Raw genomic sequence first — 15,952 nt, forward strand, 5'->3', positions numbered from 1 at the left:
TTGCTACTGCTACTTTATGGAACAGCCTACCAAACCATTTCAGGACTGAAAATAATTTTTCACATTTTAAAGTCTTGTTCAGTCCAGGACGAGGGAGATGAGAAGGGCCCGTTCCTCGGTTCCCCACAGAGTCCTTTGTTTATTTATTTCAGCCTGATCAATTGGCACATCGTCAACCACTGCTGCCGTCCCCTGGTCGTCTGCAGTGGTCTCCATTGTAAACAAAGTCACCGGAAGTAAGAGGATCGGAGTAAGGCCCCTTGTGATTAAGAAAAACTTTCTCGGGCTGAGAACGTACTCGAAAAAGTTTATGACCGCGATTCTCGAGAAGGATCTCAATGGAGAATATATTCGAGCACTGAGTATGAGAACTATTTTGGAGTCGAGTACAGTTTTATGACCGTAAGGCCTGGAACAGTTTGAAATGTCGCTGTTATGCTTGCAGATGATTCTTGAGCTGCTCATTATTTATGTTGCTTTGGGTTGCTCTGGTTTAGCATGTTTTTACTTCATTCAAGTAGAGGCTCTAAAGAGCCTGTGTCGCTCACCTTGGTCTATGTCAATATTCAACAAAGGACGCAAATGGATTCATGACAAAATTGTGTTTTGGTGATGATGTGTTTGTACATCTTACTTTACTGAACATTCTTGCTGCTTACAATTATTTCTATCTATAATGAACTTGGCCCAGTAGTTTCGATGGAAAATGTTAGTAAAAATTTACAAATTTTATGAAAACTGTTATAAACTGACTATAATGGACAATAACTCCTTGGGGGGTCAATTGACCATTTTGGTCATGTTGACTTATTTTTAGGTCTTACTTTGCTGTACATTATTGCTGTTTACAGTGTACCTCTATCTATAATAATATTCAAGATAATAACAAAAAACAGCAAAATTTCCTTAAAAATAACCAATTCAGGGGCAGAAACCTAACAACAGGTTGTCCGATCCATTTGAAAATTTCAGGGCAGATAGATCTTCACCTAAAAAACAATTTAACCCTTGTCAGATTTGCTCTAAATGCTTTGGTTTTTGAGTTATAAGCCAAAAACTGCATTTTATCCCTATGTTTTATTTTTGGCCATGGCGGCCATCTTGGTTGGTTGGCCGGTCACGCCACATATTTTTTATACAAGATACCTCAATGATTATTGTGGCCATGTTTGGATTAATTTGGCCCAGTAGTTTCAGAGGAGAAGATTTTTGTAAAAGTTTACGGACGCCAGACGGCAAGTGATGAGAAAAGCTCACTTGGCCCTTTGGGCCAGGTGAGCTAAAAATGTGTTGCTTATTTTTATTGCATGATATGTATGTGAGATTTCAACTTTGTATTACTTGTTGTTTTATATGTTAAAATGAACTGTTTTTTGTTATTCATATGTTTTTATATTCGGTCAAAAGATGCTCTATATTTGAAAGTTTTCTTATCTTATCTTATCTTATATGTAAAGGTACCAGTCAATGTATCATAATTAGGGATTACACCATCTAATATCCAGAGTCTTCCAAATACTGATACAATTGATACTAAGTATTATTCATGGTTCATGATGAAACTGTGAAAAAACTTATCAAGTCAATAGACCATAACTAAGGGGTCAGAATGGAATTGAATCTAATATAAACAAAGCACAAGTTTTAAATTCATTGAACCATAACTGAGGGGACAGGGCAAAGCAATCTCAATGGAAAAGAGATGGTTCAATACAGTTGTGTACCAAATATCATTGACCTACCCTAGTCTCACTTTTTTTACATTATTGAGTCAAAACATAAACTGTTCAAATCTAAAATTCAAAAATAAAACTACAAAATCACTTTGGTAAAGTTTTTTTTTATTATGTTTTTGTATTGTTAGATGTTAACATAATTTTGGTGTAAAAAGAGAATTGAAACATAAAGCTGGTCCTCAAAAATCATATCAAATGTCAAAAAAACATGTGAAGCAACAATAACCATACAGTACAAACATATAATGGTTCAGTCTCAGAATTTGGCTAATTTTCATCTTTTTCCTGCAGAATTTGATAATTTTCCTAACAACACAATTAACTAATAGTAGAAAAAATAATTTGCTTTAAGCAATCTAATTCATATCTATGCTTAGTCTAATTCAAAATCAATAAATACAATTTTCTCCAGAAGCACTTGTGAATCACAGTGTGTTTTTACAACATTTATAAACCAAGCATACCATTTACGCATAAACTTCAAAATAGATATGTATTTTATTGCTTTAAATAAAATAGCTATTGTGTTTTACTTATACATTGTACTCGTGTTCAAATCTATTATTTTTTAAAACAATGGAACACACAAATAGAAAAAAAATATTTGAATATATCTATTTTTAGTAAAATTACATGGCTTTCATTTGGTGGGTTTGATTATTAAGTATTTATTTTCGAATTAATTTTTAAAATCAGCTTAATGAGATCAAAATTGCTGTAATTTTTGTCATTACTCTTACATATTATATTATCAGCCATACAAGCGACAAAAAAAACTGAGATGAAAAACTAAAATAAACGAATAAACAGATCCATTCAATTTATATCATTCTTCGAAGGAAACCTTTCTTTTGCCCTGAGCAGATATATGTCAAAAACATTTGGCTAAGTACATAATGTGGCAAGGACCCTATGAAGGTGCAAAATATAGTGTACAAACTTTGAGAAGATGTATCTAAATGCTGACATTCAACAATATCTTTATTGCACCTCATCTTGCAGCAGAGCTGGGATATTGCTATCATAATTGTATATACACAATTCATCATTTTAGAATATACAAAACTATTGAAACAAAACTTTACTTAATGCAAAGAGCTCAAACAGTTGGAATTGACAAAAAAATCTGCATTTATTTTTGTTGGTAAAAGTTTATCTTTTTGTTTAGAATATCCATAAACAATGGCCATAAAGCCAATGAATTAATGTTATACCATTAGGATGTATGTTCATAATCTTCTGAAATGGCAAATCAAATGCCAGCTTGACATTTTAAAATACATGCACTAATTAGTAAAGGTAAAATGTACAAATTTATTATATATTATGAATTGAACACTAGGTTAAATTCTGACATAGCATTTGATAAGCATTTATTTATACAAAAATGTAAATCAACAATTTAATTTTTAATTTTACCTTGACAGCTGTACTATGAACAACCTTCAAAAATACACAAATACTAAAATTTGAGATTCCGATCAAAGCACTAAAATTTTAAAGAAAAAAATTGAGACACCATGGAGCATTTTATATGATAATTCACAAAAGATATATGGTTAGCCGTTATTAAAGTGAAAACCTTGATCCCTATGCTATGTAACAAGTCTATACACATACAGTATAAAAATAGGGTTGGTTTGACAAATAAATAAATATCACAATATATCTGCTTTACATTTGTCTTCTGACTTCCAAATCTGAAAAAAGCACTCCTTAGATGGACAGAACCACCATTTTTATAAATGACCATGCTTCCATAAAATTCCCTCCAGTAAAAAATAATTTACATGTTCTTGATTTTTTTTTTAATTCCACGTGTGTTTTTTTTCATTTTCGAGGTGTATTTGCAAGAAGGTGTATTTTTTACAAGTCAATGGAATGTTAATAATTTTAAAAGTGAACACAATGCATTAAAAACAGACTTTCATATACGACAACAAATCCAATTCATTCAGACCAAAAATGTGTTAAATACCATTGTTTCGCAATAGCTAATATTTACACTGAAAAGACTGATGCAAAAGTTATGATATATGAAATTTTTTGTGCTGGATAAAATATGTTTTTGGTATATACAGATCCCAGTTCTTTACCCCAAAGATGTCTAGTGTTAGTTTGATGATTGAAAGTAAATATATGTGTTATAATTTTTTACAAAAAAAGGAGCTTAATATCTATTACTTTTTTTTCCGCGTCAAACTTGACAGCCGAAAATTACAATTGCCTTTATATAATTTGGCCAGTATTTACCAAATGATCATATTTTACATTTCTGATGTGGAAGTCAGGTAGCTTCACATTTATACAATATAGAAACAATATAAACAACCAGTTTCAACACAAGTCTCAAACAATTACAAATAAAACGTTTCTAGTCCCTTGGTGAGCAGGTCGATACCCTTTGCATATTAAATTAAGAACAAGCAGTCATATATCATCAATGAGACTCTGTTGACGTTGACCAGTATCTATCTTCACCATAATCCTGTTGATTTACCACCTGGTGGGTTTATAACTCTTGAGGAATTTCTCTGTGGCCCATCATCCTGAAATATAAGTAGTAACAAATTTTAAATAGGTAAATCACATATATATATATTATACATTCTTTAAGTTCAATTGATGTTAGATTTCTAACATTTCTTTCCCATTTTTTCATGTTTTGGCATTGGTTTTTTTCTGGTTTGTTTTGTTTTTACATTTGTTTTTTTGGGCTTCCATAGCTTGCTACATGATTGCTCTTTGTTGAAGGCTGTTGTGACCATAATTTGGTCTCTGCAGAAAAGTTGTTTCATTGGCAATCATACCACATCATGTTTTAATATACAATATTGTTTTGATAAAGGTTTAAGTCTGTTTGAAGACGTATATTTTCTTAAATCCACATCATTATTGACACAAGAGGATCTTGTTGAAATACTTCTTATCTTTGCATTTTCATTAACATAGACATTTTTAATTGAAGGGTGATTCAGTTTGTAATAAGAATATCTGATTTAATTTCTGGCCTAAAATACCATGTTCTGCTACATACTGCAATGGTTCCTTGTAGAAGATATTTAACACTAAAATGACCATCAATCAATTCTTTTTATTGTAATATTTGTGCAACCAAACAATTTTTTTATGTTTTACCATTTGCAAACAGTTTAACAACCTGCTTTTTTTTTAAGAATCTTACCTTGTTACCGATAAGTTCTCCAGTTATTGGGTTGTAAGTTCCTGAAATGAAAAACAAGATATATTTAGCCTAACATAAATATCAAATATATATGTCTATGCTGAAAAATCGGGCAACACTGCCAAACTCTAAAAATTCTAGACCCATATCAATATATTTACACTTCAAAATGTGTCTTGTCTTTATAATTTTTTCAAAAGGAAAATTCCCCCCCCCCCCAAAAAAAAAAACATTTTGAAGTATTAACTCATATCAGTAATTTGAGGCTTAACATGCTGAGCTCACACTGTTTGCTGAAATATAAATATCATGTTTTTCTGATGCATGTTAAAACCTTAATTGTATAATTTATTTACATTTTGGAATTAACAACTTAACTTACCTGTTCGCTGTTCCTTTAATGAAAAAATATATATTTAATTGACATGAAAAAAAAATATTTGTATATATATTAGATGTAATCCTGTTCTGTATCTAAGATTACTACCTACAAACTAGATATATGATATAAATATTTGAAATAGTCATTATATATACTATAAACAAATTATTTGCAGTCAGATTTGCTGTACAACCATTGTCCATGCTATAAAAAGAATAAAGATTCGTCTTTGATGCTAACTACATTTCTTGGAAAAACATCATTATGTAGTTCATTTCAACATTTGTCATCAACTCAACTTGAAGTGCAATAAAAACGATCCAAGTCAAAGATTTTCATTTTAACAAATTTTGAAGCCTTGTTACCATGTTTACATTGTAGCACTATACAATTATTAAGCATTAAGAACTCTATATCTCCAAAATTAGTGGATTAAGACCACATTACCATAAAAAAATTGTGCAATAACACACTAAAAAGTATTCTGTAAACCAAGTTTTTCCATCAAAACAAATTTAGTACCTCATAATAAAATAATATATATATGTTCTTAAATTTGTGCAAAATTCACTGAGGTGAAAGGTGTTCAAAAAAGAAAAAAGAAATTTCACATTTAAACAGTTTAAGAGTAACTAACCATGGCAAAATTTGTCCAGGTATTATGATTTTTATTGTTTTACTTTAACTTTTTAACTATAAATTTGATTGAAAAGTCCATGCACACATATATTTGGTTGGATTATACAAATAGCTATCATCAAGCTTCTCTTATAATTTCATTGTTTTTTTTAACATACACTTTATTTCCAAACTGAGGTCGAAATGCCTCGTTAATTTCACCGACTTCTTTTCTTTCATAAATAACCAGCATAAATTCACAACAACAGTGCAGGTGTTGAAGAAAATTGATCCAAATATACTCGAGCTAGTGTGCAACATTTAAAAATTGCACAAACATAAAGTAAAACTCTAATAGCTTTAAAATAACAAACAAAAAATCATAAACTTTTTTTGCAGAAAAACTTGCAAGATATGCTTTTGGGCATATAAAAATACCTGTGTTTTTTTGTTCAAGTCCTGCAACTCGGGAATGACCTATAAACAAATCAAAATTAAAAGGGAGATGTTTCCACTTATTTAAAAACTACATAAAATCATTATTTTAATTGATCAAAGAATTCTCTTGTTTTAATTAAAGTGATAACCAAAATAATACCATAATATGCAGAGTCAATAAATGTCACAATTTATTTATTTTTCAATTTAAAGATAGCTTGCTTTACAAAGATTGCAATACACATACAATAGAAAACTTATTTAACTTTATAGAGCAGGACATTTAAAAATATTTGTAAATTTTAAATACCTACAATGTACATGATGTATGTATGTTTCAAAAAAACAAAAATTCAAAAATTTGCATGTCTATTAAAAACATAATGTAAAATTTTTAGCTGATCTGAAAGATCAAAACTAGCTTTTCATGAATCATGTTCGTGATGTTTAATGAGATGAGCAATTTACATCTCTAATCTTAATATTGTACAAACAAAATACCTTAAAATATAAAACCAAAAATTTACATATTGAATTTAAGGCAAACTTTAGCCATCATGAGACATCTTCATAAACTGTCATATTTTCAAAATAAATTGAAACCATGACAATCAAAAACAAAATTCTTAAGAGTTGTCAACTCAAAAATGAAACCAAGCCTTGTGTAAAAATTCTATTATATTCCTTCATGTTTTGAGTAATAGCAAGAGGTAGTAGGATGAAAGGATAGACAATGGTACATGGTAATCATTGAAGGGCATATTAACTTAGATTGAAAGGTATAATATACAGACTCTGAGAGCATTGTAACACCATATACAATGTATAATACAAGTGGAAGTTACATAACAGTATACCCTATACACAACTTCATTTAGGGAATCTGTCCTAGATTCCATTCTCTATCTACTCTAAATGTTAGTAATGAATATATACCTTCATCATACATGCAAAATAACTAACCAATCATTACATTTAAGATCAAGTCACAGTAAATGCTGTTATTTTCAGATTTCTATAAAAAACAAATTGACAAAAATCTTGGGACATATTAATTTTGGATATAAAATTGAATAACTTTTTTTACTGAATGGAAAACCCCTCAAAAGTTTAACATTTCATTGTTTTTTTATTCATCTTTAAAATTCATTCAAATGCATACAAAAGTTCATAACTATAGTATCTGAAATAACACCCAATCATGTGTTCATTGCCTTAAATAAATACAGTGTGAACGCTAATATCTAGAGCATGCTATTGAGTATTGAATATTTAATGATAGTACTAAAGTTTGTGAAACAACACACAAATCACAGCAAGATCATGCAAAGGAGGTCACACACTACGTGTGTACAAGTCACAGCAAAATCATTAGCAGTAGGTCACACACTACATTTATTCATGTCAATACAAATTGGATGAAAGGAGAAGGTATGATAACTAAGGCCATTTCTTTTGAACTGTGGATTTTGAAAATCAAAAGGTATTTCAATACTATCAAAACAATTCCAATTATATTTTCAGAAGACAATGGGCTGTCAAATACAAGTGTTATTGTTTAAATGCACCTTTGGGCTTTTAACTTCTTACATTTTATGAAAATTTTAGACTGTCAGAAAATCTTTATTTTGAGATTTTGTTACATGTATTTATATTAAGATATGAACAAAGGGCAAGGTCATAAACTTATTGATATTTGCTACAAGATGTCTTACCTTAATTTGTGAAAGTGGGTGAAATATTTTTTGTTTTTTTGTCTTGGTACAATGAATATAACAAGTTTTACAAAAAACTCAAGTGTATTAAGGTGGTACCTAACACTTCAACTAAAATTAATTTGGCTCGTTTAATTTTCTTAAAATTTTGACAAAGTATTTACTTTCACCCTTTGACAAAAATATAAAAATTTCAAAAAATTTGAACCAACTGTTTAGTCAGAAAAAATTACACTGGTTATATAGCAGTTTGACAAACACTTATTTTGATCATTGAGAAGCTTAATATTCCCTTATGAACACAACGTCATTTAAAAGTTCTGTTAATTTTACAGAGTTATCTCCCTGTAGTGTTAGGTACCACCTTAAATGCCCTTTTAAATTTTATCCCAGTGATTTTTTTACGAAAATTTGCATAGAAGCTATTTTGCAACTAGTGAATTGAAATATATGCAATAAAAAATATACCTTCGTGTGCTACTTTAAGATATAATCGGTAATCATGTTATTATGTAGGTGAACTATTTAGGCATCAATGAATTATGATAACTTAAGAGGTTACATGCAATCTTTGAACGTTGAACTGTACAACAACTTCTTTTTTGGGTTGCTCTAAATATGTAGTCTCAATAACCCCACTTTCGTGTGGACAAATTTGGTATGAAGGTATAAAAAGATATACAGATCCATCCAAAATCAAAAATATTAGCTAAAGCCAACTGGTATACATGTATTTACTGGAGTTCCCAGATATCTATTGACCATACAAATGGCAGTTTTTTCTTCATAAAATTCTGATGGATCCAACTCCTAGTAACTGACAAATTTTTACTTGCCCTCTACCACATCCAACAAGAGGTACAATTAAAACAAAATTAAACAAAGTGAGGTCAGTTTGAAAGTGGAGAGATAATAAGGTTTAGTGTGTTCTAAAATCAGAGCTCTACAAGAAATCCCATCCACAAGAAAAAAATTATAATTTTAAGAGAGAATTTAAACCCATTACAACCATGCAAATCTGAAAGGTAATTAAATATTATTTTCTTTTCGTCTAGCTGTTATTATTAAATTTTCGACTTTTTGCTTGAAAAAAAACTGATCACATTTGAACCATTTGCAGAGTTTCTAAATATTGAACATGTTGAATTGACATTGTTGCAGAAACTAACATGTTCAAGATGACAATTTTTCATGGATTTTTCTCAAAATTTTGAATCAATTGTAGAGCAGAGAAAATTTCTAACGTGATACTAGCGTCAAAACTACATAAAACAGAATATGGATTCGTCAAACAAACAAACAAAAAGAAAAACAAAATCACACCTTCTTCTTTTGAATTACTCAAAGTTCTTTTGCCAGGTTTTTGGGGCGTGGCTTGCTGATAACTGTTTTCATCCTCGTATGAATGGTTAGTGATGACATTATAACTCGAGACTGTATTGACATTATTTTGTCCACGTCTCTTCGCTGTAGCTTGTTGGTCTTGTTGTTGTTCTTCGCCAGTATAGGATTCATTTGTTATTGGGTTGTAGCTTGAAACTAAATCATAAACATTTACAAAGTGAACAACTAGAAACTGAATTATATTTCTCTCCAGCATACATGTATTTCAATACAAATAAGTGGGACCAATATAATAATTGATTTTATATCTGAATAAAAATTCTTCCCTCATTATAGATTTTGTATTCTTGAATAATCATTCAACTATTTTAAAAGACAATGTTTCTGAAACAGTTTTCCAAATTTTCATCTAGTTTGTTGCACCTTTTGTTTAATTTCAGTCATTTTTTTAAGGGATTGTCAAAAATGACTTCTCCCCTCTCCACTACTTTCAATTCTAATTGTCCATCCTTTTCAAATAACACCTGTCCATGATCAGAAACAGATAAATTAGAATTGATCTACGCTTAGGGAATATCTTCATTAAAAGTCCAAATTATTTATTATGCAAAAGCTATTCTTATCCTTTTCTATCTTAGCATTTCTTCAGCAATAGCTACTTTTCAACATTGTAGTTTAGAATACTTTATAATAAAAGACATCACCTTTGTGTCAAAAGGGTTTAAAGTGGCTCATTGATATTGGTATTGATTTATACCAGGCAATTTTAAAACAGTTTTGAATAATTCATCCTACTGATTGCTGTAATTAACCTTAAGTTATAAAAGGCTTCTATTCATATAAATAAATTATTCATCTTACTAGAGCATGATTGCTTGACAAAGACCTGGGATACTTTTTGTATGATTGATGACATATTTCTTTTATGTTACATTTGGCAGTAAGCCACAAGATTAAGCAGGCTATCTTAATTTCATAAATGGAGAATGCCACATGGGACACAGATGCTCGCTTCGTAGAACATTATAAAGGTACATAATTGGGAAACTTGAAAAGTGATGCCACCCAAATTAAAACTTGATCTGTTATATGGTGTTTACATTGTGTAAAAGTTTCACAACATTTAACTGAAGGAATCTTGAGTAAGAGAAAGTAAACAAATTTGAATCAAATGTACAGGCAAACAAAGGGTAGCATTTTATGCCCCTCGCCTAGTAACTGGGGCATACTAATCTCCTTCATAAGTACAAAGTATATATATATTATACATTGAAATTACCAAATTTGCTCAACATTGAAAACATTGAAAAGCAAGTTGGGATGATGACCACCAGATTTTAGGTAGATATTGCAAATTTTTGGTTTTCTATTCCTTTTACTTTTTACTTGACTTGGCATTTAAATTCATTCACTGGAAAATTTTAAGAATCAAAAAAGTTTAAACAAACACATTATTTTAGATACTTTTTTTTCGGGAAGTGTCCTTTCATGCCTTTCTGATCATGCAAGTGGACTAGTAAGATGTTACAATTGTGTATATGAATTGTCTGCAAAAAATAAATGGCTTTGTCAACATAGAAACATGATCACCTATCCTCAAATTCTAGTCCCCTAAAGGCCCTACAAGGTTTAACTTTTAGTGCATCATTAATAAATACCTTGCTGAATATTCCTTCTCTGAGGGGTCATCTGAGCTGCATATACAGATCTATCATAAGCAGGAAATTCTTCACCTGTAGCAAGTTAATGGAGATCATGCTTAACATTACATTTACACCAGAAACCATTCATCTATTAACCAAGTGGCCAATTCATTTATTTATACTGTAAATTCAAAAATTATTGCATGTTCTTATTATTAGACTGAAATGCGATTACAATTTTTGCAATATTGCTTAAAATTCTGTTTAATTCATATAAGAAATTTCAAAATGCGAGTTTATATATATTATTGTGATTTTAAAGCTGTCACATTTTTTGGCAATTAAAAACATCACATTTATTTCTGAATTTACAGTATAGATTGTTATAAGATTTTCCAAATATTAAGTTTGAACAGAAATTTCTCCAGTATAACAGCTTGACTAATGATATAATTGAACCAATTTTTCATTCTTAAACAGATATGAAGCCTACAACTATCAAAAAATATTCTATTTTTTTTCCCCAAACGATTGATGATGAATTGACCATTTTCAACAAAAGGTTAATAATTGAATGGTTTCTGCAGTAATACTGTATCACCCATGCAGCATGTCAGAGACTAATTTTAGTAATTAATATGAATGCGACTGGAAACTATGCTACTGCATGTAGCCATGACATTATTTTATATTAGTCATGCATTAAACCATCATGCTGGCATGCAGTTAGAATTGCTGAAATTTAAACTTAAGAAACAATTCTTAAAAGCAGACAATGATTGCAATCATTTTGAAGCAAAATTTGCATGATCTAAAAATGGTTATATTTATCAGCAATAAGTCAAATTAGTGCATAAAAAAATGCATTGCTTTGAAAAATTCTTTTTAAATAGTCAGGTAGAAACAGATGTAATGTAGATCTAAATTAGTCAAATTAGCTATAATCAAATATGTTACCTGCATTCAATCTAATAAATAAATTTTAAGTCTAATAGGTGTGATATGCTCATCATGCAAGAATTTTAACATATATCCAAGTATTTCATAACTTCTTCATATCATAGCCTCTAAAATAAAGCTTCTGATCATTCATGTAGCCTCTTTATGAAAGTGAAAATGCTGTCTAATCATTGGTTCATTTATAAGTATTATTTGTTCCTGTAACCAATCACCTAGTGTTTAAATAAATTACCACGGCACAGGTTTCACATCTATTTCAAATACATGTACCTTAAAGTCAAAAGAAAAGGCCATTTGAGAATTGTTAAAATGAAACAAAGCGAGAAGAATATAATCATGATAATGAGTCACCAAATTTCAATACAGTCCATCAAAATTTAGTTCAATGATTCTAAATGGACCGTGATGATGAAAGTGATTTTTTATCAGAAGTATTCATGAAAGTGCCCCCCTGTATTTTCTGGGCGTTCTGTTATTCTGAATGATTTGGAAGATCAACAAGTTCTAATTTTATACAAATCAAACATTCGAACATCAAATTTAAAATCTCAATGATTTGTAAATGTTGCAGAAATAAAAACAAGCCCTGCAAGCAGGATATCACAGTTCTTTAGGTTTATTTTTAAATAAATGAGCGACTGATACCATTGTGCGTAAGAAAATTTGAAACCCACAAGTAGCCCCACTGAATTCTCAAATCTGCTTTAAAAACCATCATACAATTCAAATCACACATTTTCTTACTTTTAGTCTTTGTTTCATGGTGTTTATTAGTGTAGTTGTACTCTGCAATGAGAACCAAATGTTAGTACAAAAGATGATAGAATAAATCTGAGATACATGAGTAGTACTTCGTTATTTACGCATCATAAGTTATTTTGTTTAATCTTGGAATGGTAATCAAACAACATGTTGCATATTGTACCCTCCCAAACTGTCTTCACTTCCTTTTATTCGATAAATAACTGCAGCCTTTACTCCACTTGGAAGTTATTTTGCAGATACACCAGTCACCATTGTCAATATGTTAGCTTTCTTGCAAGATTTTCCCCCCCAATTCAGACATTAATTTATTGGATTTTCAATATATTCTGGTAGAAAATCCTCAGATTTATTCATCAACTGTTGTAAAATAATGATTACTTAAATAAGTTGAAAAAAGTGCATTAAACAGTAGTGAAAACATGTTATGTTTTTCATGCAAATGGCTAAAATTATCATTTTAAAGTCTTAGGAACACAATATTCTTGCTTTTCATTGTTATCAGGACATTAGAAATATGTGATGCGACTCTGTTCTATGACCTAGGGCGCATAATTTTTCTGGTAATATTTGAAATGTGAGTAGTAAAAATATTTAAATGTAGTCTACCTTGATAACACTTTAATATGTTTAGGACTGTTCCAAAATTAAATACATAGGGGATGGGAAGCACTTTTTAATACCGTCTTCCATTAAATAGAATATTTACTTATAATTCCAAAAAAATACTTAGAAAATGCAACCACCCATATCTCATTTATTACAGTCACTCCCGTCCCTAAACTTATATATTTCCTTCATATTTCTTTCATAAAATTGCTCTCAAAGTATATATATATATTTGAAGTTGACATTTCACATTAACAGCCTAGCCTCCATTAACTAAAAGAAATTATTTTGTATTTTTGCTGGTGATAAAACTGTTGCTGACATTTTGAGAACCTGTGAAACAGTAAAAATATTGATATTAAAGTACGAAACATATTTATACAATAACAAAATACAGTGTGAGCTCAACATCAAACAAGACATCAATAATTAACATTAAATGGATAATGTATAGATACTTTTTCACCAGATTGTGTTTGTTCGAGTGCGCAAGTTTTCAATTTTGAAGTCATTCATAAATTTTGACTTGTTTTATCAAAATGATCATCTACCATAATTACCCCATCATTTTGTTTTTGTGTCTTCATATATAAATGACTTCTAAAAGCTGTAGTTGGAAAATAAGAATTAAAAAAAAATAAAATTATTGAAAGAAAAATGTCAATAAATAGTTATCATATCTGTTCTAATGCTTTACCCTCTTTATCTCTTTTCTTTAAATCAGATGCATTTGCTGAAGGTCCACCTCCAAAAATAGTTGACTGACTTGATGGTTGTGATTTCCTGTTGATATGTTTCACTCCAGACCCATCTTCTGAGTTGTCCATTGGTCCACCAAATATATTAGAACCTGCAGCAGCTTTTGCAGAATTCTGTTTCTGTTCCTCTGCAGCAGATTTGGTGTGTCCTACTGAACCAGATCCAAAAATATCACTTGATCCACCACCTGGAGGTCTCAGAACTCTGGAATGTACAAAATAATTATTATAACAACTACTTAGTAAATTAAAACATGATTATGGAGGGACAGTTGAAGTATTTTCCTTATCGATAAAGTTACAGTAATTTTGTATAAGTTATTTTTACAGTTATATAATGCAATACACATACAAGTCATGTTTTAAAGAGACATCTCCCATAGCAGAAAACTGCATTTTAGTACTTATTTTTATTTTAATAGCAAGAACTGAGGTCATTTTTTAGTGTGTGAAGAAGTCAAATACCTGTTTGAACTTTCAATAATGCATGCATAAGTTGTTGGTAAACAGACTTTTTTACAAACGTAGAAATAAATACATTGTTTAATCAGGTTGAAGTCGGAAAGGAATGAATTGTAACAAACGATGGACAACAAACTCTTCTTCTTCTTCTTTTGTTACAGAAAACCATCAACGTACTGATGTTTACTTTCCGTCCCATGCCTGGTTAATGTTTTCAAAATAAATTTATGTGAATAATTTTTGTCAAAATGTCAATTAACAAATATTTTTTGTTCAAAGTTGTTGTTTTTGGTCACAATTTTTCATATTTTTCTAGAATAATTTTTAGTGAGTGCATCGTTTGTCAAAGTTTGCGTTACTCGTAAACTTTGCAAACATATGTTAGAAACAAATGATCAAAAGCTGTTTGAATCATTTGTGTTAGAAAGAAATAGGCTATTATAAATTATTTTGCTCAGACATTTGCTCATTCCACTTTTTATAGCCATTCTGCTTGATGCTTATTTGTCTCCCAAAAATGGTCAGAGTGATCTCGAATCCTCTATTAAGCAATTTTATTTTGATTTGAAGATACAGACCAAAATAAAACAGAATTACAAATTCACAAGTTTGTTTGAAAAAAGGGGGGAGTGAATATTTTTAGCCGGTCTAGTCGACGTGACCTGAAACTTTGCACGATCATGAAAAAAGAGTTTTAACTATCGAGCAATCACACCTTGAACTATTTCTTTCTCCATCTCCAACACCTGTATAACAGTCTGTGGTCGTCATTTTGAATTTTATGGTAAACGGTGATTGCTGGCTATTTTCAAGACTTTTCCTGTGCCGACGGATGTGAGGAGTTGCGCGATTCGAAATCACGCATACCGATGATGTCATCCAGGTAACCGTAGGAATGACCTAAAAATTAAGGTCAAATACGAAAAATAGTGCATTTTAATGGATTGTTATTATTTGATACTTTTCCTCAGTTTTTATGTGGATGCTCTAAAGAAATTTGACTTCTGACACTTCAAAGAATGATCAGAAAATGAGCTTCTGTCACATTCAGACGGACTATTTTTTTACATTAAAAAAAACCATTTGCTAGACTGAAGAACTTCGAGCAGACACGAATTTGTAAATTGCTGCTGTGAATTTATTTTAATTTGGGTGCATTTTTCTATAAATATTTTTTTTAAATCTGAATCTACATGCTATGTTTTGTGTTTGCATGTCTAAGCATGACTATTTGAGTAGGCGTGACCTCGTATGAAATTCGATTTGTCGCAGATCAATTGACCAATCAGAATCTATATTTGCGCCTATTATTTTCGCGGGAATCAAATGATCAAAACAATG

General features: G+C 30.3%; 1 protein-coding gene across 4 annotated transcripts; it reads right to left on the reverse strand.

The window, feature by feature from the left end:
* Positions 1–1,820: 1,820 nt before the first annotated feature.
* LOC134700226 (microtubule-associated protein Jupiter-like) lies at positions 1,821–15,517 on the reverse strand. Of its 4 annotated transcripts, XM_063561585.1 has the most exons (8): positions 15,327–15,517; positions 14,089–14,354; positions 12,765–12,806; positions 11,076–11,150; positions 9,397–9,612; positions 6,359–6,397; positions 4,921–4,961; positions 1,821–4,285 (listed from the first exon to the last, which is right to left on the reverse strand). In XM_063561585.1, exons 1-8 carry the CDS (start codon positions 15,488–15,490, stop codon positions 4,214–4,216), a joined length of 915 nt encoding a protein of 304 aa, XP_063417655.1. In that variant the 5' UTR covers positions 15,491–15,517; the 3' UTR covers positions 1,821–4,213. The 4 variants fall into 4 exon arrangements, with proteins under 4 accessions (XP_063417655.1, XP_063417657.1, XP_063417658.1 ...); XM_063561587.1 differs by lacking the exon at positions 12,765–12,806; XM_063561588.1 differs by lacking the exon at positions 11,076–11,150.
* Positions 15,518–15,952: the final 435 nt, after the last annotated feature.

Source organism: Mytilus trossulus, unplaced genomic scaffold, assembly GCF_036588685.1.
Source record: "Mytilus trossulus isolate FHL-02 unplaced genomic scaffold, PNRI_Mtr1.1.1.hap1 h1tg000128l__unscaffolded, whole genome shotgun sequence".
Lineage (NCBI taxonomy): Eukaryota > Metazoa > Mollusca > Bivalvia > Mytilida > Mytilidae > Mytilus > Mytilus trossulus.

Excerpts from the sequence above, each read along its gene's own strand:
- LOC134700226 (XM_063561585.1), bottom strand. The coding sequence starts at position 15,490 with ATGACATCATCGGTATGCGTGATTTCGAATCGCGCAACTCCTCACATC. Across the intron at positions 14,355-15,326 it reads GGAGAAAGAAATAGTTCAAG|AGTTCTGAGACCTCCAGGTG; the intron begins GTGTGATTGCTC and ends TGTACATTCCAG. Across the intron at positions 12,807-14,088 it reads AAAGAAAAGAGATAAAGAGG|AGTACAACTACACTAATAAA; the intron begins GTAAAGCATTAG and ends TTCTCATTGCAG.